The sequence below is a fragment of the Passer montanus genome, unplaced genomic scaffold (assembly GCF_014805655.1).
Source record: "Passer montanus isolate IOZ18808 unplaced genomic scaffold, ASM1480565v1 scaffold25, whole genome shotgun sequence".
Taxonomy (NCBI): Eukaryota; Metazoa; Chordata; class Aves; order Passeriformes; family Passeridae; genus Passer; species Passer montanus.
The window spans coordinates 4057364-4081787 of record NW_024367149.1 but is presented as its reverse complement, the minus strand read 5'-3'; the positions used below and the strand labels follow the sequence as shown (position 1 = coordinate 4081787).

The 24424-nt window shown below is 53.8% G+C and overlaps 1 protein-coding gene across 2 annotated transcripts; it reads left to right on the top strand.

Annotated features, from left to right (window-relative positions):
- Positions 1-5062: 5062 nt before the first annotated feature.
- Positions 5063-17152, top strand: LOC120503375. Of its 2 annotated transcripts, XM_039711853.1 has the most exons (3): positions 5063-5702; positions 5803-6835; positions 16647-17152. In XM_039711853.1, the coding sequence occupies exons 2-3, from the start codon at positions 6358-6360 to the stop codon at positions 16820-16822; spliced, it is 654 nt and encodes a 217-aa protein (XP_039567787.1). In that variant the 5' UTR covers positions 5063-5702; positions 5803-6357; the 3' UTR covers positions 16823-17152. The 2 variants fall into 2 exon arrangements, with proteins under 2 accessions (XP_039567787.1, XP_039567788.1); XM_039711854.1 differs by having other exon boundaries at positions 5063-6835.
- Positions 17153-24424: the final 7272 nt, after the last annotated feature.

The window sequence follows — 24424 nt, the reverse complement described above, 5'->3', positions numbered from 1 at the left end:
CCCAAAGTAATCAAGCGTTTTGCTGCCACTGCCAATCACAGCTGCCTGCTGCTGAGAAGAGGAGCTTGCTGCTAGAGCTGGAGCACCACGGGATGCTCCAGGCAATGCCCCTGCTGGGATGCAGCAGAGCTCAGTCCAGACTGGAGCTGTTTCATGCTCCTGTCACTCAGTCCAGGGCTCCTACAGTTCACCAGGAGCTGGCTGACCTTGCCAGACCTGAATGGGGAACAGGGATGCTCTCAGGCATTGTCACCCTTCCATCCAGGAGGGCTGTGCCCACTTCTCTCCTCTGTTCCAGCACCCACAGTGGCTGGATGTTCCCATCTGGGACCCAGCACCTGCACATGTGGCTTTGGAGCACAGGAACAGGAGTGTTACCACTCCCATTCAGGACACAGGCACATGTTCCAGTCCATCAGTTCCTTTAATGTTGTGGCAGGGATGGCCAGGACGTGGCCTCAGGGGCTGTTTTCCTACCTGTGAGGTTGGGATCAGTCTGCAGACACAGTTACAACCTGGGCAGGCAGCAACACAGGGCTCAGGCACGCAATGAATGCACTGTGAGACACTGAATGAGTGCCTGGGAAATAGCAGGTGAGGGTTCTGAAGGGTGGTGGGGAAAGGGCACGGCGGGAGCACAATCTGCAATGCAGAAGAGAGCACTGCATCACCTCTCGTGTGAGGTGGCAGATTAATCAGGAGTCACAGAGTGCATTTGTAACCTGCCTGGCAACCCAGCAGCGCTTCTCAACCCTTCCCAGCTCTCTCTCCACACCTGAAAAACCAGCCTAACTTTACATGTCACTCGTTAGAAGCAGGTCCTGCTCTGGGAGGAGACAGTACTGGAGCAAGGGCTGGGTGAGGGGCAGGCAGCAGAGCCCCTCCTGGGGTGTCTGTAGGGAATGAGGACTGGCATCTGGGGAGGTCTCTGCTCCTGTACCTCTGCCTGCAATGAGGGCGATATTTCAGGCAAGGAGGTAAGTTTTCCTGTTTGCCTTGCTCAATTCCTTCCTTTCTTCCTTTCCTCTACCATTGTTGACACTTAAAGTTTCCTCCTGAAGCCCAGATATCAGCAGGTGGACAGGCACCTCAGTCCTGCCCTTTCAAGCTCTCTGAAAACTCCAACAGGTTTGCATCCATACAGTTTTTTCTCCATTTTTCATTAAAGAAACAGCAGCTGAGGGGGTTTTTTTTTGGATCTACATATCCAGCTTAGATGGCAGAGAAGATAGAAAATGTAGAGACTGCCAGCTTCTCCCTCCAGATCCCTTTGAGGGGTTTTGGGAGATGTCAGGTGCACACAGCCTGGCTCACCTTCTCACTGGATTTCAGGACAGCAAAGCTGTGAGTGGAAAGAAACGTGGAGAAACAGTACTTTCCCACCTGTTGGGATGAGGCCTTCCTGTTCTGCTTTTGTCAGACTTACCCAGAGATAACCCCTACAAATGCTTTTCAGCTATTTTTACCTATTTTCTGGCCAAGCAGCACTTTCTAGAGATGCAAACAAAACATGTAATTCATTCTTCCCACCTCACCTCCACTGCAACTACTCCTGTTGCCCTGGGTTTGTTTATTTGGGAGATGTTCCCTTTTCTTTCACAAAGCAAGCTTTTCATGCTAGATAATTTTGTGCTTGCTTTTAGCCTCTCAAGTCCTTTGAATAAGCCAAGCTGTCCATGAGATGGTGCCACACGCAGAGTTAAAACCCTACTTTGCTTACCAGAGACAGCAGACAGGGAACAGTCTTCCTAGGCACTGCATTTAATAGGGCATATTTATTATGTCTATTATCATTATAATCTGGACTTCTTCAGCTTTGGATACATGAATAATACAGCATCAGAAAAGAAGTTTTTAAAAAGGTGATTTTATATATAGATAGATAAAGATAGCTCACTCTGATTCATCTGCTAAAAATTGCTGCTGCTCCTTGTTTGTTTGTTTTGTTCAAGCAGAAATCGCTGGGCAGGATGAATGCTAGGAATGGGAATACAGGATAAGCCTAAATTTCACAACTTCTTGTCATGCTGGAAGGTTGCTGTCAAAACTTTGGTGCAGGTCTGGAATTTGCTTGGGAATGAAGTCACAGCTCTGGGGTAGCGCAGCAGCCGAGCACAGCCAGGCAGGGAGGCAGGGAAGAGCATCCAGGGATGAATGAAGGTCAGCTTGCCTCCTCCAGGGAAGGGCTGCAGGGGCTGGAGCAGGAGCTGTGCAGCCCCCACGAGCCAGCATCTGGATAGGAGTGTCCCCCTGCATAGCTAAAATGTGAGTGGTTTGAAGGAATCCTGTGGTGAGTGTTTTACCTTGTGCCATATGAGGGTGTAAATTGTTGTGCCTGTTCTTCTGGCCAGGTGCAGAGGTTTCCTCTGGTGAGGATCAGGGTTTGGAGTCAGCAGCCAACACAGAAAAGAGACACAAAAACCCCTTCAGGCTGCAAAAATGACCCTTGGGGAGACAAATGTCTCAATCAGAAGTACAGATGGAGGTACTGCTGCTGGAGCTGCACCTCCTGACTACATTTTCAGCCAGCTTCTGCACAGCTCCGAGCCAGGGAGAGACACAAAGCCTTCCCAAGCCACGGCACAGTGCACAGCAATAAACTCCAGCTCTGCTCTCCACCCCTACAGCTCTGTTTGCACCTGACAGGTGTTGCCACATCCACAGATCTCCAGATCTGGTGTAGAACCTGGGCTTCACCTTCTGTAGACATCCTGGGATCTGGTCCCAGTCACAGACAGGAGTCCAGACTGTCTGCTCTGGGCATTGCTAGTGATGTGTCATGGTGGTTTTTCAGCTCTGCATGGACACAACCATTATCAGAGCCGTGTCCCAGTAGTCAGCTGGATCCTGCCTTGGTGGAAATAAAACACCAGTGCTTTGACTGTAGCTTCACAGAGGGTAAGCCATAAAATAAAAATACTAAGAAAATGGCTGTAACAAACACTTGACATCCATCATGAGGGACAAGATCTGTCTTAACCCACTAAAACATTATTTGTTCTTTTTCCCAGGGGCCAAAACACTGCTCTTCTGCATGAGATATGTGTGTCATTGGATATGTGTGTATCCCTAAATTTAATTTGTCCAATTGCATTAGGACAAGCAGCTAATTCCGAAATTCATTTTGTTTCCATAATCAACCCCTTTGCCAAATGGCATTTGGGTGGAATTGTGGAGATTGTGATTTTTATTTAAAGTGATTTATTGAAATCATTAGTAATGTTCCCTAAGTGGAATCCATGGCAATCCTTTTAATCTTCCCCCCATCACAGTAAATGCAAACATTTTTTTTAATAATAGAGAGATTGAAATATAAGGTTATTAAAATCCACACTTGTGTATCTCTCCATGCTCTCTCCCTCTGTAATGGGCTGAAAACCATAACTGTGGAAATAAAGGCTCCCTTTCAGACCGGAGATGCAGAGAGTGTATAATGAACAGTTAAGCATCTATTTAGTCATTTTGAATTGATAAGGGTGTTAATGAAAATGAAAGGAGCCAACTTTATTTCCGCTGCAGAGAAATAAAAATGGTGGGGAGTGGTTTTTTTTTGGTATTGCCCTAAGCCCCTTTAATGGAGCAGTGTCTGCAGCAGAACTCAGAGCTTCCCCAAGTGCTTTTCCAGCCCCTTCCCACAAAAAACTCAATGGAGGGCTAGGAAACTGGGGGGGTTTGCCCTGTGTCCCACTGGGCTGTTGTCACCAGCTGTCCCCAGGCACACAGAGAGCTGCCCCTCAGCTCTGATTAATCCCCCCATACCTTTGCAAACTCTTTGCCTCCAATCACTCAGCTCCATCCCCTCCTGGGACAAAGGGGTGCAACACAGTGGGAGCCTGCCTGGGACAGTCACAGCTGAAGCCAGGCACAGGGTGGGTCAGCTGGACCAGATGCTCTCCTGTTCCCTCTGGTTGATGCCCTGGTGCCATGGCAACTGCTAGCACCAAACAGCTGTGGTGAAAGGACAGATTTGGACCAGCTTTGGTCCCCAGTGACCAGTGGCCATGTCCTGGGAGTTGTTCTTTCCTCATAAGAACCCCTGGCAAAGGATGTGCCTCTGAGCAGAGCAAAGTCAGACTGCACTGTGCCACCCCTGCACAGAGCCCAAAACTCACTTCACATTGAAAAGCTCCTATAAAAAAATAATATTGCCACATTTTCCATTTTGGAAGGATAAAATCTGGTGTGGGAGGACTGAGAATCTGACAGAGGAGCCATTTGCCCTTAGCTCCTGACTCCTGCCTTGGCCCCCAAAGCATCTCTGCAGCTTCATGCTCTGGAGGCAGAGTAGCAGCTCCAACTCTGGATATCCAGATGCTGGGGCAGGGGGACATCAGGACCCATCCCATTGCAGGATATGTATCCATACAGCTGCCCAGATATTCCTCTGTAACCTTCAGTCACAGCTCTGTCACTTGTGAGAAGAAATTTTAGGATGTTGTTCAATGGTCCTGGGCACCAGAAGTGACTGTGACATGGGCCATGTACATTCCAGGGAGGACAGAAAAGCTTTTTCCTCCACATTTTCTTTGCTCCTGGGCTGGTACAATCTGTCCATCACCAACCTAAACCCTGGTGATATTATTGTACAGGAGATGTTGCCATTTTATTCTACACTCTTCCAACCCCCAGGATTGCTGCTGGCTGGTAGCACACACACACAAAGTTAATATTTTGCTATTATTTCTCAGAAGCTCCATTTGGCTGCTTTCAGGCTTATTGTGGTGATTTTCTTGCCCCCGTGACAGCTGTTTCTTACATGGGGAAGCAGCACCAAAAAAAAAAAAAAAAAAAAAGGAGGGGGCTGTGATTTATTTTCACCTGCAAATATAGAAAGGCAATTTCCCCCTCTGTATGATTTCCTCTTCCTCCTCTTTAAATATGTCCCACTGCCTTTAAACCAAGCCAGGAACTCAGTGATCCCGGAGATCCCACCAGTAAGGCAGATGAGCTGTATCTATAGGGAACATGAACCGGTTTAAGACCATTATCAAGGTGACCACGGAGGCTGCCTCTTACCAGTTGGCACAGACAGCTTAGCGGGGAGGGGAGACGGCGAGGGAGCTCAGCCTCAAACCCTCCGTGCTTTCTGCAAAGCAGTCATCCCTCCGATGCCCAAACTTTGCAGGGCGGAGGCTGCCGGGGCGGGAGCGGGGCTGTGGGAGCATCGCTGCTGCGGGATGCTGGCGGTGGGATCGATGATGTCCTCCCCGCTCCCGGCAGCGCCCGCGATGTGATTCCTGCCTGCCGGCGGCTCCGCTCCCAGACAAAGGCTGAGCTCAGCGCCCGCGGGCGGCTGGAGCCGGGCTGCTCCCCGCCTTCCCCTGCACCTCCCCGCGAACATCCAGCAGACGGATCAAAGCTCATCTTTTGTCATCGAAGGGATTAACTCCCCGGGGAGCAGCGGCGGAGGCTGAGCCTACGCTGCCGGCACGCATTGCCTGCTTCCCAGCACGCTCAGGAGTTTCGGAGCCAACCTCCCGGCAGCTAATCCCCCTCGCTGCCGGGGCCGGGAGGCTGGGAAGAGCCGGCAGGTGAAGGGGCAGGAGGGCAGAGAGCGGGGAGGAGTGTCACACGCACCCCGCACGCCGGGCAGCGGCTGCGGATCGGCGGCTGCGTGCGGGAGCTCCGCGGGGACCCAGCCCGCAATGAAACGGGCTGGAGCATCAGGCGGGAGGATCTGTGCGCTTGGAAAAGTCTTTAAGGTAAAACCCGACACCGGCCGCTCCTGGACTGGGCTGGGGACCGGGTGCTGAGCTCTCTGCCGGCATGCTCGCTGTCTCTGACTTGGTTCTGTCTTTAAAGGAATCGATCGGGAGATGCCGGTAGAAGAAGTTGCAGAAAGCCAAGCCGGAATGGCCGGGAGCTGCGCGCCGCCGGCCCGGTCGCACGCCGGAGCAGCTGAACTTTGTGGGGTCTGAGCGTTCTGAACGTTCTGCGAACGCTCTGGGCAGCGCTAACGGGAGAGCCAGGACCGCACCGCGCACCCCGAGCCTGGGGCAGAGCCACGCGGGGATTTCTGTCTCTCCAAGGACCATCGCCTCTGAAAAAGAAAAAAAAGCTGGAGAAGGGCAATTTATCTTTCTTTTCCAGATGACTGAAAATATCTACCGGGTCCTGTCTCTCTGGTTTTCGTCGGTGAGTAGCATAAGGGACAGGCGGCTGAGGAACAAAAATGATATCGGTCAAAATCATTCCAGCACCTACTTTTTACTAAGGAACTTCATGCCCGTAGGGGTTTTCTGGAGGCATTTCCAGGAGTGAGACGAGGTACCACAGATGCATCCCTACGGGATCATGTAAGAATTTGCAAATGAGAAACGTACCCCATCCCGACCTTCTCTGCCCGCTTTGCAGTACATGGTTTGGTGTAAGCACAGCAATTCTCACCTCTTTCTCTCCCTTTTAAGTCTCTTGAGCTTGGAGACCTCTTTCCTCATTGCAATTATGATTATTTGCAACATCAGTGCCATCAAAGATTGGAGCACTTTCCTTTCCCAAATCCTCCCCAGCGTTAACAAGACTCTGAACTTGGTACAGCAAGTGGAAGCCACCACCAGCTCGGTGGTAAGTGTCCTCCAGGACCCCGAACAGGACAGCTACCTGTCCAATAGCCAGTCCATGAACTCCAGCAACTTCACAGCTGGCCTGGACCACTTGTTCCAGTACTCATACTCGGACAATGACCAGCTCTACAAGGAGTACAAGCCCCCTCCTCGAGACGCCATTCCTCTGCCCAAGGCTGTCCTCTACCTCCTCATGGCAGCCCTGGTGGTGGTGGCAGTGGCGTATGCCATCGTCGGGCATCTCATCAAGGACCTCATTTACGACTTTGTAGGTGAGTGGGGGCTTCATGCATTGCTTGTGGCCAAAAGGAGCCTGGTGCCAAGCTTGGACGTGCTGCCTTGCGTGTCGCCTTTGATTTGGGTGGGCTTTAGACCAAGCTTTGGCCCTTTTGCATTTGCAAGAGTGTTGGTTTGTTTAATGTGCTGGGTTCTCCAAACTGAGTTCTGTGTTGACCATCTTCCCAGAGAAAATCCTTGGGTTTAGCCCCCTTCCTCACGGAGCAGATCTTGTTCCTGTGTGCATAAATGCGTGTGCGTGAGTCTGGGTTGCCAAATGACTGTAAAATCTCTTGGCCAGTTTCAACTGAGCTTGGATTAGAGGTCTCCAACATGAAAAGTTTCATGGCAACAGATACATGAGCACAGAATAACAACCCACTAGTGCATAGTGAAAGAAAATCTGCCATATGAGCTTAACCCCTTATTAGACACCAGGGAGTCTACAAACTCCTAGGAAACCCAGCTCAGCAGTCTGGTTGCTTTAGAGCAGCCATCACAGCCCCTGCAACAAATCCATGCAATGACAGCCCAAAGAGGGAACTGGTTTGTTTTTTTTTTTGAGATTTGCCTTCCTCCTCTTTTCATCCTGTTGCTGATGAATGCTGTCCCTCACCATCAGGGCTGAGAGCCCAAACAGTGCTGGCTGCTGTGGCCAGGCAGAGGTGCTTGGCTGCTTATGACAAGCCTTCAATGATACTCTTGCTCTTTGCCCCATCATTTGTAAGGCTGTTCATGCTGGGGAGTGAAAATGTGCCCAATTCCCATCTGAATCCTTGGTACTTTTGGCCCCTACACCCTGACAGCCATCGTGTCCTTTTGAGGGTCAGGACCTTGCTTCAGCATGCTGGTTGCAGTTTTCCAGCTTGAATAGGGATCCAGAAGGGATCCCCAGAGGGATTTAAGCTCCTGGCTCCTGCAGATGTGTCCAAAATCCCCAAAAGCTCTGGGAGCAATGCCCTGCACAGGGAAATGAGGCTGAAATCCCTTTGCACAGCCCTGCTCTGAGCCTGACCCTCAATCAGGGTTGAAGCCCTGCAGGCTCCATCTCTGCAGGGGGAGGGAGATCACACTCATCTGGAACAAAATCCACGTGTTCATTCATGATTCCGCTTTATCTCCCTGCTCCTGGGACACAGGAGACACACAGCAGCCAAAACTCCAAGCAGTGCCTGTGGGTGGGCAGCACCCCTGCCTCGCTCAGGGGAGGGCAAGCCAAGGCCTTTGGGCAGAGGGTCATGACCAGGCAAGGGCCAGCAGATCCAGGACACAGGGATTTGGAGGGGGGTTATTTGGGACAAGAAAGGTCAGACCTCCTGCAGGGAGCAGTACTTGGGATCTCACAAGAGGCTGAGCCTAGAAAACAGCAGGGAGTTGCTGCTGAGGAGTTTTTCTTCACTCCAGATGGAAGGAAAAGGATATATTTCTTAAAGTGTTAAATTTAACACTTAATCAGCAGCTTGCTGGGCCTGTAACATCACGTCTGATTTAGTGCTGCCTTCCCCACAAAGGTAGGCAGTGGGGACAGCACCTAAAAATATACCCACTTCTGCCCCAAGAAGCTGAAAGGACCAGGTCAGGCCAGGTTAGAAACTGCCCCGAGGCGAGGCAGGGCCAGTCCAGTCCCCGTGCCCCTGCAGAGCAGACACCCTGTCCCCATTGCTGTGGTCCCTGATGCAGGAGAGCACAGATGTGGGTGCTCAAAGTACTGCAAAGCAGGGCCAAATCCACAGGAACACCCTGTCCCTGCAGGCACGGAGAGGGCTGCAGCTGCCCAGGTGGGCCCCAGGTGTGCTGCTCCCAGCTCGGCTCCAGTGTTCCCTGGTGAGCTTTAACTTGAGCCTCTGCGTGGGACGAGGTCAGCAGGGCGTCCCTTCTCTTGCAAAGCCTTTGCAAAGGCACTGCCACAGCCTTTCACAGCACCACGGCCATCCCGTGGGCTGGACAAGCACAGGGACAGCACTGGGGTCTGCCCGCTTCCTGCCACTTTGGAAGAAGCCTTTTCCCACTTTAACACCCCTTGCTGAGAGCAAAGCATCCTCCCTGTCCCGGGGTGAGGTAATATCTGTCCAAGTTGGGGTTGGAAATCCAGATGTGAGCTTCTTCCCCCTCCAGGCAGAGAGGAGAAGGCATTTCCCAAACTCCAGCAGCACCCCTCAGTGCTGAAGGCTGCCTCCAGCTCATCCTAGTTAGCACTCCAGGCCCATCTTCCCACAGTTTTTACACTTAAAATGAGCCAGTCCTCGGAGGAGAGCGGACGAGACTGTGTTTGTTAACACTGCCAAGGAACAGCCTTTAAAGAGAAGGGGTTTAATTTGAATGAGTTTGCATAAAATTACTCTAGGGACTGGACAGAGAGACCGAGGGACAGTAAATAAGAATCTGCTCTATTAGCTGCCTTAACACAATGCCTGGATTTATATACTCGGCAGCAGCTCCAGCCTCTGCTATCAGCATTTCTGCACTAATCATGTTCAGAAAATATACGGGGAGAGATGGAAATAAGATGCCAAAGGGCTGGAGCCTGTTTCAGGGAGATTAAAGTGGGAATAGTTAATCGCTGCTTTAAACAGTCACTTGGAGGCATCAGGGGTGATGACGACTCCTCAATAAGAGCTTGTCGGACACGGCTTGGGGAGTCAAAGCATCAGGCAGGCCCCTGCTCTCACAGGAGCAATGAGAGGCAGGTGCTGGGCTCAGTTTCTGGTGGTGAAGGGGTTCTCGGGATGCTGCCAAGGTTTTTCCCTGTGAAATCTAAACGGGTATTTGAGACACTGACACCTCTCTTTGCAGATGCTTCTTAAAAAAAATCAATTAGAGCTTGCCCAGGCATCCCCAGGGGGACATGAACGCTGCTGTGATGCCCAGCAGGCTGGGGAGGAGTGGAAAATGGGAGGCTGCATGGGAGAAGGAGGAAAGATGCATTGTTGGAGGGTAGGAGGGCAGAGCACCTGGATATGGATAAGAGGGCTCTGAAAGAACCCCTCTTCAGCTCTTCCTGGAGAGACCTGGCCAAGGAGAGCCCCAAAATCCTTCATTTCTCTCCAGCCCTCCTGCTGGCTCCGAGCTGACCAAGTCTCATATTTGGTTTTCCCAAAACTCACCAGATGTCTCTGCTTGGGGTTGGACACGAGCCCTCCGAGGAGGGTGGGAGGAAGGCTCCTGCGTGAGCACAGCTCAGACCCCACCAGCAGGCAAGGCAAATTGGGTCGAAGCGTTTGGAAAGCTGCTTAACTCCGAAGCGCTGGAGAGCTGCCAGAGCCGGCGCTGCGGCGAGGAGCTGGCTTGGCAAATGACAAGGCTGTCACCGACGTACGAGGCGCCTAATTACTGCAATCCCGGATCAGCCCGCCCTCCCTCCTCCGTCCCCGGCAGCTCGCTGAATATCGCTCTGATTTAAAATTAAAAAAAAAAAAAAGGAGGAAAAGGGGGAAAAAATAAAAAGTTTGACTGGAAACAAAGCTGTTGCCATGGAGACTGCACGCGTGCGGTCGCCGGGAAAGGGGAAAGCATCTCGCTCCTGCACGGGAACCACGCGGGAAGGGTCTGCTGGTCTGCGTGGGAGCAGTGCCGTGCAGCGAGACCCTGGCTGCCAAGGGTCAGCCAAGGTCTCCTCCGGGCTGCCGATCTCCAGAGGAGACCTTGGAGGAAACTTTTCCCTCGGGAATGGGCCCAAGGCAGATGCCCAGCTGGGGCAAGGCAGGGGAGGGTCATTGGCACTGGCAGGACTGTGCTGGGCGATGGCTTTGGGACTGCTCAGAACCCGATGCCATCCTTGGGGCAGGGTCTTTCTTTTCTTTGCCCTTTTGACCCACCAGCCATATTTTTGTTTTCCAGCCTTATCTGCAACCTCCACATTTCAGGCTTCTTTAGGAAACAGTCTCCTTGAACAAAGAAACTGTGCATGAATGTAGCTTTGCTGAAAATAGCTGCTGGGTGATCCTGCAGAGACAGGGAATCCACTTTTAATTGGTCCACACAGAACCTCAGGGATCTGAGGATAATTCAGCCCACCGCAGGGATTGCAGACAGCATCTTAGGTCCATCAGAGAGGACTTACACCTCTTCTTTTCCAGCTCTGTTTTGAGGATAATTCCTTTGACTCCCAAAGTTGTGGGAAGAAACCACGTCAGGTTCCCTTCTGCTTTTCCATGTCGGTTCTAACCACCTCTCACAGTGATCCCTGCCTGTTTCCCTTCTGGAGCATGGGGGTGCATCAGGAGCTCCCGAGGTGTTGTTGGGGGAAGCAGTGGCTGCTGTAGGATAATTCACAGTCCCCCTCACAGGCTGGGGCTGTTGGCCAGACAATGAGCCACGGTGGTCTGCAAAAAGGGTCCACTCCAGGAGAGCTGCATTTGAGGGCAAACCTGTGGAGTCAGAGCTGGAGGAGAGGGATGGCTTCCAGCACACACTGCCAGGCATCGACCAAGGCCTCAGGGATGCACCATCCCACAGCAGCTTTCCCATTCCTGCCATCGTGTGGTCCAGGGATGGGCTGTGGCAGGTCCTGGGGGCGAGGGCTGTGTTTCTCTGCTGCCCTGCACGCACTGGTCTCCCGTGAGCTGAGACCAAGCAGGGCTCCTCACACTCTGGTCACCTTCACTCTGCCTCTGGAAGGTGTGGATAGCAAATATCCACCCCCAGGACCACTGCTTCCCACCTACCACACCTGAGTCACCACCTCTCAGAGACCCATTCTCTGGAGCTGCAATGCTGCCTGATGGATGGCACTGGGATCAAATGCAGGCTTGGTCCAGGGTTGCTCTGGTGCATGCAGAGAAGCTGTTTTTAAGAGAATATCATAATTAATGACTGCCTTTTCCATGTCACCCCTTCTCCCACCAGATGCTTCATGCTGGTGGCAGCTCTGCAGAGGAGCAGTGTCCTTACCTGTCCATCAGCAAAGCAGAGTGCTCATGCTGTTTGGGGTGCAGGACAATTTTGACTCAGCCAGCACAGAAAAGCTGAGAAATTTCTGAGAAGCAGGGAAGGAAGAGCAAACCCTAACATCAAATTCATTTAGAAAGAAGTGAATCTGAAGAGGAAAGTGGGGTTTCTAACAAATTACTGTTGCCAGGGGCAGACACAGATTTTCCATCAGAACAAACCTGGGAGTTATTTGTTGATTTTGGTAATGAATAAGTAGAGTCTGTCCAGAAAATGAGACAGCTACAACATCCAGCTGTGACTGCTGCATCGTGTCAAAGACACGAGGGATACCCTTGAACTCATGTCCATCGGGAACGCTGCGGCCAGAGCTGGCCCTGCCTTGCTGCAGAGCACAATGTGATTGCTGGGTCAGGATCATGTTTCAAAGAAAGAGGTGCTTCTCCTCCTGCTGATGGGAAAAGAGCTTTTTTAGCAGCTGCTTTCACACCCAGCTCCATTTAAAGCAAAACTAGAGCACGAGTTTGATTGTTCATCGAACATGTTGCCCCTTCCTTTCCTGTTTCCATCTCTACAGGGACTGTGAATGTCTCACTCACCAGGCTGCATTTAAATTTCAGCCCTTTCTCCCACCCCCTTCTGCTCTTCTGCCTGGGATGTCTCTTTTTCAGCAGCTGAAATGCCTCATAGGCATCCTACCCTGCCACCAATGAATGCAGGGGACCCGGCCACCCCCTTGGGGTGACACTGGGCACACAGCAACCCTGTGCCCCTCTGCACCCATACAACAGGAGGCTGCTCCCTGCTGCCTGTTCTGTCAGGGGTTTCTGAGCAAGGACCAGCCCTCATACTGCTGGTACGAGAAGGGCACACCGTGACATCTGGGCAGCCCCAGTGTTTTCTGTCCCCAAAAATCCAGCATATCCCAGGGGTCCAGCTTCCAGGGGTGCTGTCAAAGACTGGGACAGAGCCAGAGAGGTGCATTTTGTGCCACATCACTCTGCTACTTGGGAATAATAATAATAACAGAGTTGCAATTCCACAGCTCCCGATTTGCCCAGTCTGCTCTATCTCCTCTCTCCAGCTGCTCTGGATCGATCGCTCCGTATCGATCTCACCCCACCTCAGCACCTCCCACCTCTCCACTGGCCCTGCAGACCCCAGCAGGCACACGGAGCCTCAGCAGCACCTGACCAGCAGGAAGAGGTGTCTCTGGGTTGGATGCTGCTCCCCAGCCTGGCTGAGAAAGTCACTTTGTTCCTCTCTTTTATCCAAGACATTCACATACACACCCGTGAACATGCCCTGGATTTTGCAGCATGTGTTACAAGCTCCTTCCAGTGGCTGGGTAGGGACAGGCAATGCCTTTTCTTGTCTCCAAAGTGTGACTGTCCTGGGTGTGGATGTGCTGCTGCCCCAGGAGCACACTGTGAGATCCCTTCTCATCCCAGCTCTGCCTGTAGCTGTCCCAGATCCATTAGGTGTCATTAGGTTCAGCCTAACTTTGATCACCTTCTGGCTGGAGGTTGTGTGAACCCAGATGTGGACTTAGACCCAGAAGAGGATTTTGTTTTCCTCCATGTGTCTGGTTTTTTGTGGCTCATGCATCCCCGCTGCCAGCTGTAAGGGATGGAGAGAGAAATACCTGCCATGGTGCTGAGGGCTGCAGCTCCCTTTGGCTGGCCACCACCCCTTGGCTCCCAGCCCTTGGCCACCCCCTTACCTGACTACACCCCTGTGCAGGGTTCATTGTCCAAGGTTTCCAGCCAGCCTTGGCACATGACGTGAGGTTGTGCCTCCCATCCCCTGCAAAGTTCCTTCTGCATCAGAGCGAGGTTTAATCCCACTGACGCCAGAGATGTGCAGGTCTCCTGTCTCTTCTCCCTCATCCCTCCCCAGACATGCCATGAGTGACCCCAGAGACCTTGGTTCCTCACCCTCAAACTGACAGGAGCCAGAGGGAGAAGCTGGGGGGATGGAGCCTGGCTGGGACAGAGCTGGCTGTGCCTGGCAGGGGACATAGGGTGCTGACATTTTTATGGTTGTTTCTCCAGGGTCCTGCTGGCAGGAGATCCTCTGCCAGCTCCACGGGGCCTCGCTCCCCTCTTCCACACATGGCAACACGCTGAAGTTACAGGCCATAAATGGCCACAAATAACATGTAATTGTGTAATTACTTCACTCCTTACTTACACAGTCAAATCATAAAGGCATCGCAGTAAATACCCTCTAATGACAGCCTAATTACATCTTCCTGCAGATTACTGGGTAATTAGATCCAGCAGGCTCCAGAAATAATTCCCAGGGAAGCAGTGGTTCAGATTAGCACGCACAATCCAGCCTGCTCTCACCCAGGAGCTGGACTGTGGCACCAGCCTCCTTCCCCAGGCACCCTGGCCAGCCACATCCCCTTTGGTGACAATGCAGTGTGACACTTCTCCCTGCAAATGGCTTTTGCTGGTGTCCTTGGTACTCTCCCAACACACCCATCCCCTGCATTTCTCTGCCTTTACCACAGTGCCTCATCCAGCTCTTGCTTCTTCTTGTGCCCACAGATGTCACCAGGGGTTCATCATCTGGCCACCAGATGCCACTTACCCCTACTCACAGGCATGCAACACTCTTTGCCTCTCCTTGCACACAGCAATCCTTACCCAGTGGCTCCCGGGATATTTAAGGACCCATCACCCCTTTTTCTACGGATTATTCCCCTTCCTTCCTGCTGCTCCCACTGGAGTTTTGTGGCTGACGTCAAGGAAGGAGAGCTGAGAACTTTAATAGTATTTGTAGGAGGCAATCTTGTTACTGCCTTCAGATTCTCCTCATGCAGGCAGCTGTGTGGGGGCTGCAGGAGGTCTTGGGGACAAGAGGATCTGTCTGGGATGGACCAGACCACAAAGAAGGTGGTGGAGTGTTTGGGCTCTAGTCTAACACCAAGCAAAATCAAAGCTATAAAGGAAAAAAGCCCTAAATGAGCCTTCTGGGCTTGGCTGATTTCCCTTGGGGAAGGGCTGTGATGGGGAGCCCAGCCTCAGGTGGGTTATACAAGTGAAAGCTAAATGTCCTGGCTGGGACTCAGGGCAGATGCAGGGCTCCCCAAAACCTTTGGACCACTTCTTTGCTGAGTTTCCCAATCCCTGTTGCCAGCACTGCGGTGGCTGAGGGAGCTGTGGTGGTTTTTCTCCTGCCTTTCCTGTTAGACAACCAGCAAACCCTGCTAGCACAGCGATGAAGGTGAAGAAAACAGGAAAGCCAAGGAAAAACAGTCATTCTCTGGACATGTTGCCTGTGCCCAGTGTGGTGGGAGCTCTGCCCCACCAGGGTGGGACACAGCCCCCTCCTCCAGGCAGCCCATGCTGGCAGTGGGGCACAACCCCCTCCACTCCCTGTCCTGTTCCCCTGGCAGGGTGGTCACCTACCCTGGCTCCAGAGCATGAGCATCATCCTGAAAGTCATGTTCTGCTCTCTTGGGGATGCTGTGGCTAAATGGATTTTTAGCTGTGGCTAAAAAATTCAAATATTGCATTGCAAAACCAACAAATCTTTTGGCTTTTATTAAAAAGAAAAAGAAAAAGAAAAAAAAAAAAAAAAGAGAAGCTTTGGGTGTCTCAAAAGAAGCTCAAAATTTGACTTACAGTGCACACACTGAGCACAGAGAGACTACAGGTCATTCCTGTCTCTCTGCTCACACCTGAAGAAATGTCTGGCTACCACTGGTGAGCTGAGAAATGAGATCTTCCATTCACTTCACGCCTGGCATCCCACCCTGGCATTTGCCATTATTCAGTCCTAGTTTTGCTGCAAAACTTTTTTCCACAGCCCATGAGAAAGACATCATCTCACTGGGATGGCATTTCTGTGTCCCTGCTCCATCAGGAAACCTGTGTCCTCTACTGAAGAAGCCATAATTGGAATGTCCTGTGGGGACAGAAAGTACCCCACAGCACAAAGGAGAGAAATTGTATTCTGTGAGATCCAGTGGCAAGTAAGCAGAGTTCCCCAGGAACAACAAAACCAGGCTGGTCCTTTTGTCTGCCTCCTGGTAGCCACCTCTGCTTTATTTTTGGTGGCAGAGCTAAAGCAGAGGAGTGCTGGTGCTCCACTGCCCACAGCCACAAGGTCTTGGGGCTACTCTCCCCTCGCCTGGGCTTCGCCAGCTTTGGTATCCTCATTGCTGGTGCCTTCCCATCTCAGTGGGCCTCTCCCTGCCCAAACAGCCACGTTTTTGAAAAGACAGCAGTTTGGGAAGCAGCACCACCTGCTTTCACTGAGCTGCCCTCCCTTGTGCTGCAGGGGATGTTCCCGTCATGCTGTCATCCAGCAGTGACACTGTGTTTTGGAGGGGCATTCCCCCCCAGGGTTGTGGCAGTGGCTGGATCAGCTCAGAGCCAGGTCCTGGGGCTCTGGTGACCAGCAAGAAGCACAGCCCCAAAACTGCCTTGGAGGGTCTGAGGCCCTGGCATGGCTGTAATGTACTCTCAAGGCAGAAAAGCCATGTCCCAGCCACATCTCCAGCCCCATTTGGATGATACATAGTTATTTAATCACTTACTCTGTCTGACAGCAAAATCCCACTTTAGGAAATAGATTGCTAGAGACCCCAGATGCACACTTCACTTTGGAGGCACTTCACTCTCATTTTTGGGATTAACAGGGTGATTTCATCTGCCTAAGCCGGGAGGGCTTCCAGAAACCAGCAGCCTGAAAAGCAGCCCAGGGCTGGGAAGAGCAGAGATGCCAACACCAGGGGAGTGGAGGAGATGAAGGGACAGGGATGGGCAAGGGACACTCCTGGAGGGGGAAGCACTGAGGGTAGGGCGTAGCTGGAGGCAGCGATTTTCAAGCAATTTCAGAGCCTTGCACTCTGGGCAAAGAGCTGGATGTAACCCGGGGCTCGTTTTGTGCTTTTCCCTCCTCCAGAGTGGATCTTTGGCCCCAGCCCGGATGACAACAGCAACAAGAGCGACATCAACTGCATCAGCAACAGCGTCAACGAGATGAGCGAGATGCCCGAGGCGCCGCGGCACCGGGAGCGGCAGCCCCAGGACGTGGTCATCGCCATCGGCGAGAGCTGCCACCTGCCCCAGCAGACGTGACCGGCGCCAGGCCGGGCCGGGCGGGATGGAGCAGCACGATGGAGAGGAGGCATGGAGCAGAAGGATGGAGCAGTGACACAGTGCAGCAGCCGCCTCGCAGGGCCGGGCAGGGAGAGCAAGGGATGGGCAGAGCCGGCGCCGTGGAGCAAAGCCCTTCTCCCCCTGGTTTTACCAGCCTGGAAGGACCTTGCGGGGGTGGGTGGCATCACCCTCTCTCCCAGGCTTGTCAGCCCTGTCCTGACGTCTGCCCTTGGGTTTGTGACCCCTTCTTTGTTCCCTGTGAATAGCAAAAAAGAAAAAGCAAATGCAAAATACAGCCACCAGACAAAGCTTGCAAGAGAAATGAGCTGCAGAGAGGCCGGGCGGTCCTTTGGCGTGTGGCTGTCCAGGGGCATGGGAATGGGGTGGGGAAAAGGGCAAAGGAGACAAGGAGGCTGCAGAGAAATGTGGTTGTCTGCATTTCTGGGGACAGGGCCAGGACACAGCAGGGAGCTGGGAGCTGCAGAAAGGCACAGAAAGGTCAGCAGGGGCCAAATCCCCCAGTACACTGGTGATCTGCCTGGGCCATCACTCCTGCCTTTAGCTTTGCAGCTCCAGCTCGCAGCCCTTTTCAGCAGCGTGTCCTGTGGCTCTGGGGCAGCAGGGTGACAGCCCAAACTTCCCAGGGAGCTTTATTCCTCTAGGCCTTTAGCCAAGCCAGGGCCATCACATTCCCTCCACCACATCTCTGCTTGAGCCCAGCACCCCCTGACAGGGAGCAGCCCTGTTGGGACCAGGTTCAATCCCTTTTTCTGAGGAATGTTGCTGGAGAGGAGGACAGGGATTCATCTTCATGAAATCCAAACTCTTCATGGGGGAAAATAGCCCTTGTATGTCTGCATCCTTAGACTCATCCCAGTGTGACCACCTCCTACATCACCCCAGAATTCCTGCCACTCCAAGGGGTGCTGGCTCTGTACTGGGGTCAGCCCTGTGTGCACTGATGGAGCAGGGACACCTCCCTCTTTTCCCTGGACACCTTCCTCTTCCCAGCCAGAGCACCACCAAACAAAACTGCCCTTCTCTGTGCCCAAAGACATTCTTTCCCATTTGTAACTCCAGGCAGATCCCTGCTCCTTGCTGTTGAAGGGGCTATGGGGAAGCCAGCAACAGCAAATGTGTGGGGGAAGCTACCAAACCATGTGGGAAAAGGAGCATGCTCATGGCTTCATTGCTGTTTTAAGATCAGCTTTTAAAAAACTCAATATGGGTTTTAAGCCAGGATCCATAATTTGTCTGTGTAGCAGAGTGGAGGCACTAGGACCAAGCTCATTCCTTGTGCCTCTCCTTCATGAAGATCCCTTTACTCCCACATTGTTTCTGAACTTAAAAGAAAAGGTTATGCTGATGTGCCACAGAGCCAGTCCTGAGAAAAGGCCGTGGTCCAGGCTTGTGCCTCTGCCTTCAGGGAGACAAGTCCTGCCTTTTCCCAGCCCGCAGTACCCAGCACACCACAAACAGCAGGGGCCAGAACAGCATTTTCCCCTTCTGAAAGCGGTTAAGCAAAATGGATGTGGTTTCAAACTGCTGCTCCAAGGGCTGTAATGAGAGCCATTACCAGCAGTCCCACGGCTTTTCAGCAAGCAAAAAGGTGGAGGACGGTACCTCAGACCTCCCCCCGTAATTGTAATTAACCATTTCCGATCTGACAGTGTTCTGTGTTCTGCCACCGTAACTTTCTCTGGTTTTTTTTAATCCTGGGTTTGTAGCGTGGCTGCTCTGGCACCTGCCAGGCTTCCCCTGTGCTGCTGGGGCTGTGAGGGGAGCTGGGCAGGGATGGAGAGCTGGGCAGGGATGGAGAGCTGGGCAGGGATGGAGAGCTGGACAGCACGAGGGGGATGCTGGGGCATGATCCCCCCAGTGACTGCCAACCCCTGGCAATAACCCCTGCAGCGCCAGAGCTGGCTGCGGGCTGGGGAAACCGGGAAGGTCCGGATTCCTGGGGACAGCAGGTTCTACAGGGAGGGACTGGTTTTCTTGCTCCCCTGCTCTCTCAGCACCAGCAGGGCGGACACTGGGGTCACCCAGGTGCCTCTGGGAGGGAGGGCAGTGACACACTATCTCACGGTGGCACTGCTCACCGTGGGGACACGCCACCCCCGGCCACAAGCGGTCCCCCACGGCCGCAGCATCAGCCCCGTGCCTGCTCTGCACTGCAGCCCCACCACCCCTCAGCTGCTGGGAACAAGGTGGAGGCTTCCCTGAGCATGGAGGCAGCCTCCTCCACCCCAGCCGGGCTCTCGCTCCCTTCCTGAGACGTTCGGGGTCCCGCACGACCCGGGCTGACCCCAGGAGATGCTCCTGCAGCGAGCAGTGACTCGCTGGCAGTGGCTGTCCCCTCCCGAGCCCGTGCGCTCTTGCGGGAGCCGAAGGAAGGAGCCCAGCTCCCTCCTGTGGCCACGGCAGCCGCCGGGGAGGGCTGGCCGGGAGCCCTGAGCCCCCTCCCTCTCGGAAATCCCTCGTTTGCAGCGCTGCCGGGGGGATCCTGCTGCTGGGTCCACCTCTGGGTCTCACCCAGCACTGGGTGATGCTGCGGCAGCGTCCACGGTGAGGGGAAACACCGACCACGTCCCCGAGCTGCGGGGACACACCTGGGCAATGCCAGGAGCCAGGGCTGGCACAGAGCTGGGCAGGACCCCGGGCTGCCTTTGGAACCGACCCCACGGGAACTGCCACGAACGGGGAATACCACAGAGGACAGCTGCTCCCACACCTCCTTCCTTCTCATCCCCCCATCCCTGCATCGCTGCCATCGTCTGGCACCTGCCTCCCCCCTGCTTTGTCCCCAAACATGTCACCAGAGCCCGCACTAGTGCTGGGCTCTGAGGCTGACTGTGAGCCTGCCAGAGTCCCAAGCCCACAGAGCCCATGGCTTTTGGCTGCAACAACCCCTGTCCCTCCAAAACCTCAGTGGTTTTCTGTCCAGCCATGCACCCATGCAGCTGACTGCATTTTGGAGAAGGTCACCAGTATCCTCAAGGGACCTTCGAAGCAGGGAGGCAGGACAGGAGCAGGCAGATGAGTGAGGCTGTGAGGGGGGGGGAGTGCTCCACGTTTTTATTTGGGGTGTGCAAATGGTACAGCATCCTCGTGTGCTCCTCTCACCCACCAGGACCCCCTCTGCAGGCTGTCCTCCTCAGCCCTCTCCTTGCCCCTCACAACCTCTGAGCAGGGGACAAGTTTCTGATGATCCAGCAGCAGGGACCAAGAAGAGCATGGATGCTCTTTGCCCAGGGGAGGATTTTTGGGGATGCTGAGGAGGAGGGGTTCTCATGAGTGTGCCAGGCTATTCTGACTGCATCACTTTAGTGCAGGAGGTTGATCTTTAATTCCCTCCTTCCTCCCCTAAGCGCCTTAGGGAGCAGAGAGGAGAGATGCTGCTGCTTTTTATAGCAGCCATAATCCCTGCTGCTCACACTGCCTGCACCTCCTGCCCCGAGACACAGGGCTGAGCCTCCAAAACGGGGCTGCTGCCCAAAAGCTGCCTCAAAACCCTTTGGCTCCCAGCACTGCCCCTCTCCCAGCGCACAGACCCCAGGTGGGGGTGGTTCTGGACTCAAGACCCTTTTCAGAAGGTGTGGGACAGCCACAGGTGCTGCAGGGAGGGACAGGCAGACACATACAGAAACACATGGATGAGCACCAGAACAACTGCCTGGCCCCCCTGCTTTCCTCCAAGACCTTTGGAACAGGAAGCAACCCCACAGCAGAGCCACAAGAAAGACCTCAGGCACAAGAGGAGATTGGAGGTTTCTTTCCTTTCTATTTCCCCAGCTTTACAAAAGGGAAACTGAGGCAGGGAGGGAGCAGGGTTAACCCTAAGCCTGGCCCTTCAGCCCAGGAGGAGAGTCCTTCACAAGGCAGCTGAGGAGCTTTAAAGGTAGATGAAGCCTTTCCTTGGATGCAACCCCCAGGATGTGAGCCTCAGCATTTCGTCAGGATCATTTTGCTGTTGGCGTGCCTGGTTTCCCTCTCCCAGCCTGTGCCTGTGAAGCCACAGATGGCATTTGAACCATCCAGGTTCATCCCTGGGCATGAAGGGACTGAGGAAAAGGGATGTGAGGTGGGGCAGTGGAAGGTTTGGTGTGGGGCAGGAGCAGGGTCTGGCAGAGGCATATTTCACCTCCTGTCGCTGTCCTGGTGGTCAGTGCTGTCCTTGCACCCAGCCCCAGCCCCTGTCACCACCCCAGGACCACAGCCACCAAGGGAGGGCACGAGCACTGCAGCTGCTTTGCTCCCATTGCCATTTCTCTCTCCAGCAGCTCTGCTTTTGCTTCTCTCCAGCCAAAGGTCCCCCTGACTCTGCACCCTGCCAGGAGGAGCCCAACACAGCTCTTGACCTTTTACTGTTTCTGTTTCACTGCCCGTGCTTGGGCATGTGAAATTTTCTCTGCCCACCCACCCCAGCTCAGAGGGTCTCAGGAGAGGGCAGCCTGGCAAATCCTGTCTAAAACCGCTTTGTCCTGCTGCAGGGCTGTCTCCCACAGCTCCTTTGCAGGTCATTTGCTGTAATTTTCCCTTTAAACACCCCACAGAGGGAAAAACAAAACAACCCGGGGGGGCGTGGTTCTTCTAGGTCAGGCTGAGCTAAGACAGGGAAAGAAGATTAATTTCTCAGCAGAGCAATTCAGATTTTTCTGCTGCTCCCCGCTGGGGACTGAGGCAGAGCTGGTGGCAGGAGCACACTCATCTCCTGGGACACACATGTTTTGGTTGTCACCTCTGGGGTGGCACTGAGCAGGATGTCCCCAGATCCAAGTCCTGGATGGGAAGTGTAGGGGGATTCTCAGCCAGCAGTGAGTGATGGAAGCGGGAAGAAGGTGGCATATCAGGGATGCAGATGGGCCAGGGGGGGTGCCCAGCACCCAGCGAGGAGGAAGGGGACAGCTGTGTCCCCAGCTGGGCTGGAACAGGCAGGGAATGAACTCCTGAGCCTGTCCTTGTCACCCAGCCGTGCCCACACACCCACGGCGCCCTGAGCAGTCACACTTGTTTTTCACTCCCAAGGAGTGCTGGGAAGTTCTAAAGGCAGCGGATTATTCTCCAAAGCAAAGGCCTGGCCTGCTGCCAGCCCCTGGCAGGGAGCAAACAGCCTGGGGAGGCATTTCCCAAAGGCTCAGCTCGTTCCTGGGTCACGCTCTGACTTTGTACCCCTGTTCAGCAGCCTCCCACTCACTGAGCTGCAGACACCAGGAATCTCAGGAGGAGGCTCCCAAAGGTGGAGAGGAGGCAGGAGGTCACCAGGAGACCCCACCTGGTGTCTGAGCTTCCCTGGGCAGAGCATCCCCTGTGCAGGGTGGCTCCTCCAGGGTGTTGTAGAGGTTCAGCAGAAGGCAGGCACAGGGAGGGGGATGTCTCTCGTTCTGCTCTTTGCACAAAACCTGGAGGAGGTTCTTTGGAGACCTGTGAACCCGGGGCAGTGGGAAGGAAAAGCTGGAAGCCAGGATACAAGAATCCTACACTGGGCTGATTTAACCCAGCACTGGGGTTCCTGGGCACTGTGGGGAGCAGGGTGCTGGCAGGAGGAGAGCTAGCTGATGGGGCCAGCCTGGGTACCATGTCCCAAAGGAGTGGACTGAATTAAATTGTCCTAAGCTGGAGGCAGCTTTGGCATCATGGAGCTCTTCCTGGGAAGCTGGAGATCACCACTTAGCTGCAGCCAGCACCAACACTTCAGCCTTGGCCTGGCGACCATCAGAACACTCACTGCCAAAACAGGGTGGGCTGAGAGCAGGGGTTGGGGGCTACATTTAGCCTTTCTGGTCCCATTTGTTGGCCTCTCCTGCCCCACACTGTTTGCAGCAGGTCAGGCAGCACAAAACCAGAGCTCTGCTCACAGCACTGCTCCCCAGAAAGGGTTACAGATAACCACATCAATCTCCGAGTAAGAGGAGGGTGGGGGCACTGTGACCCAGCCCCACAGGCTGTGCTTGCACCCACTCCCAGGGGCACCCCACAGTGATGCTCCCCATGCCAGCGAGCCCAGGGGGTGGTGTGGGGCCGCAGGGCCACCAGACAAAAGGCCACAGAGTTCAGCCACCTCCCTTCCGACCACGGGGACCATGCTCTTTTTCCCCTGAGAAAAGGATATTTTCATGCTTCCTCCCCACAGGAACTAACAGAAATTGCTTAAATGGCTGCATTGCTCTGGGGACAGGCCCTTTCGGAGCTGAGCCGCACACAGGCAAGGGAAAGCCCAGGGGACATTTTAATAACAAGCAAGGAGAGCTATTGAAGTGTTTTACTGCCTCGTTAAGGCACTCTAATCTCTGTGTATATCTGGAAAAAAAATTGGCTGGCTAGTGTTTTTATTGTAACAGAGGTGGGTGTTTTCTGGCACGGCTGGGATCCCGCCTGCTTTATCTGCGTGTTTTCTTACCTGATACCAGCACTGCACAGCCCAAGAGCAGCTCAAGGGCAGCAGCAGGCAGGGCCAGGGCCAGGCAGACCAGGAGGAAGGCTGTGGATCCGTGCTGTGGGCTCATAGGTGCTCTGCACCCCATTGCTGCACCCACCTTTCAGCCAGATGCAGTCCCTGGGTGTTTCCCAGGGGAGGTTTGGGACATTGGCTCTGCACATGCCTGGGATCCTCCATCCAGGCAGCCCAGAGACAGAGCAGGGAGACAACCACGAGGTCCCATCCACCCCACCAGCTCCAAGGGCTGGGATTTGGGGGATACACAGATTTTGTGACTATGGGCACCTTGGGCTGATGTAAGCCAAGCTGAAGAGTCTGTGGCCAGGGAAGCCCCAGCAGAAGTTCTTCTGCAGCAATACAGGGTTATCCAGCTGCTGAGGTCTAGGTTTGTAAGAGGAGTAGGCTGGGCATTTCATGTCTAAGGCATTCTTCATGATTGTGTTTTTTACCTCAGCCCAGCAGAAAGTGGGGAAACCCTGCTGAGTCCTGCTGGCTCCAGCCAAGTCCCCATTTGCAGACACTCGTGGTGTCGAGGCTGTGAGTGGAAGGGATGCTGAGGCTGGGATGGCAGGGCTGTGTAAGCCGATTGCATTTGCTTTGGAAAAGCTGATGTTTGCACGAGCACTGGCTCTAGTGGCTTTAAAGGGATCCACCCAGGAGCAAATCCCAACAGCCTGATATCAGAGCTGTGCTGCTCCCACCCCGGCTGGGCTGGAGAAGTCTCTGCTCTACACCCAGATCCACCTGCACCTCCTGGGTGGAGGAAGCCATGGGAGCCAAAGCTGCCACTGCAGAACACAGGAGACAAAGACTCCAGCACAGCTAACAGAGCTGGCAAACACCTAAAATTATCTTCCTTGAAAATATGGGGCTGGAAGGGTGAAGGTGCTGTTTGACACACAGTCCAGCCGAGTCACCCTTGCTCCCAGCAGATGTGCCCTGGTACCCGGCTGCTTCAGGAAAAGTGACTTTCATCACTGATGTGAGAAGGGACAAATGCCCAGACACTTGGACTGTGACTGATTCAGGGCTGGGGCTAAACCTGCCCTTCTGCAGGGCTGCCAGAGGCTCCAGGGCATTCCACCCCACAGCCTCTCCCCTTTGCCTAGAAACACCAGTGAGCTCAGCAAAGCACCGACAGCGTG

What these genes read in the sequence shown, in the direction of transcription:
- LOC120503375 (XM_039711853.1), top strand. Translation starts at nt 6,358, where the DNA reads ATGGTTTGGTGTAAGCACAGCAATTCTCACCTCTTTCTCTCCCTTTTA. An exon ending in CCTCATTTACGACTTTGTAG is followed by an intron (nt 6,836 to 16,646) that starts GTGAGTGGGGGC and finishes TCCCTCCTCCAG; the next exon opens with AGTGGATCTTTGGCCCCAGC.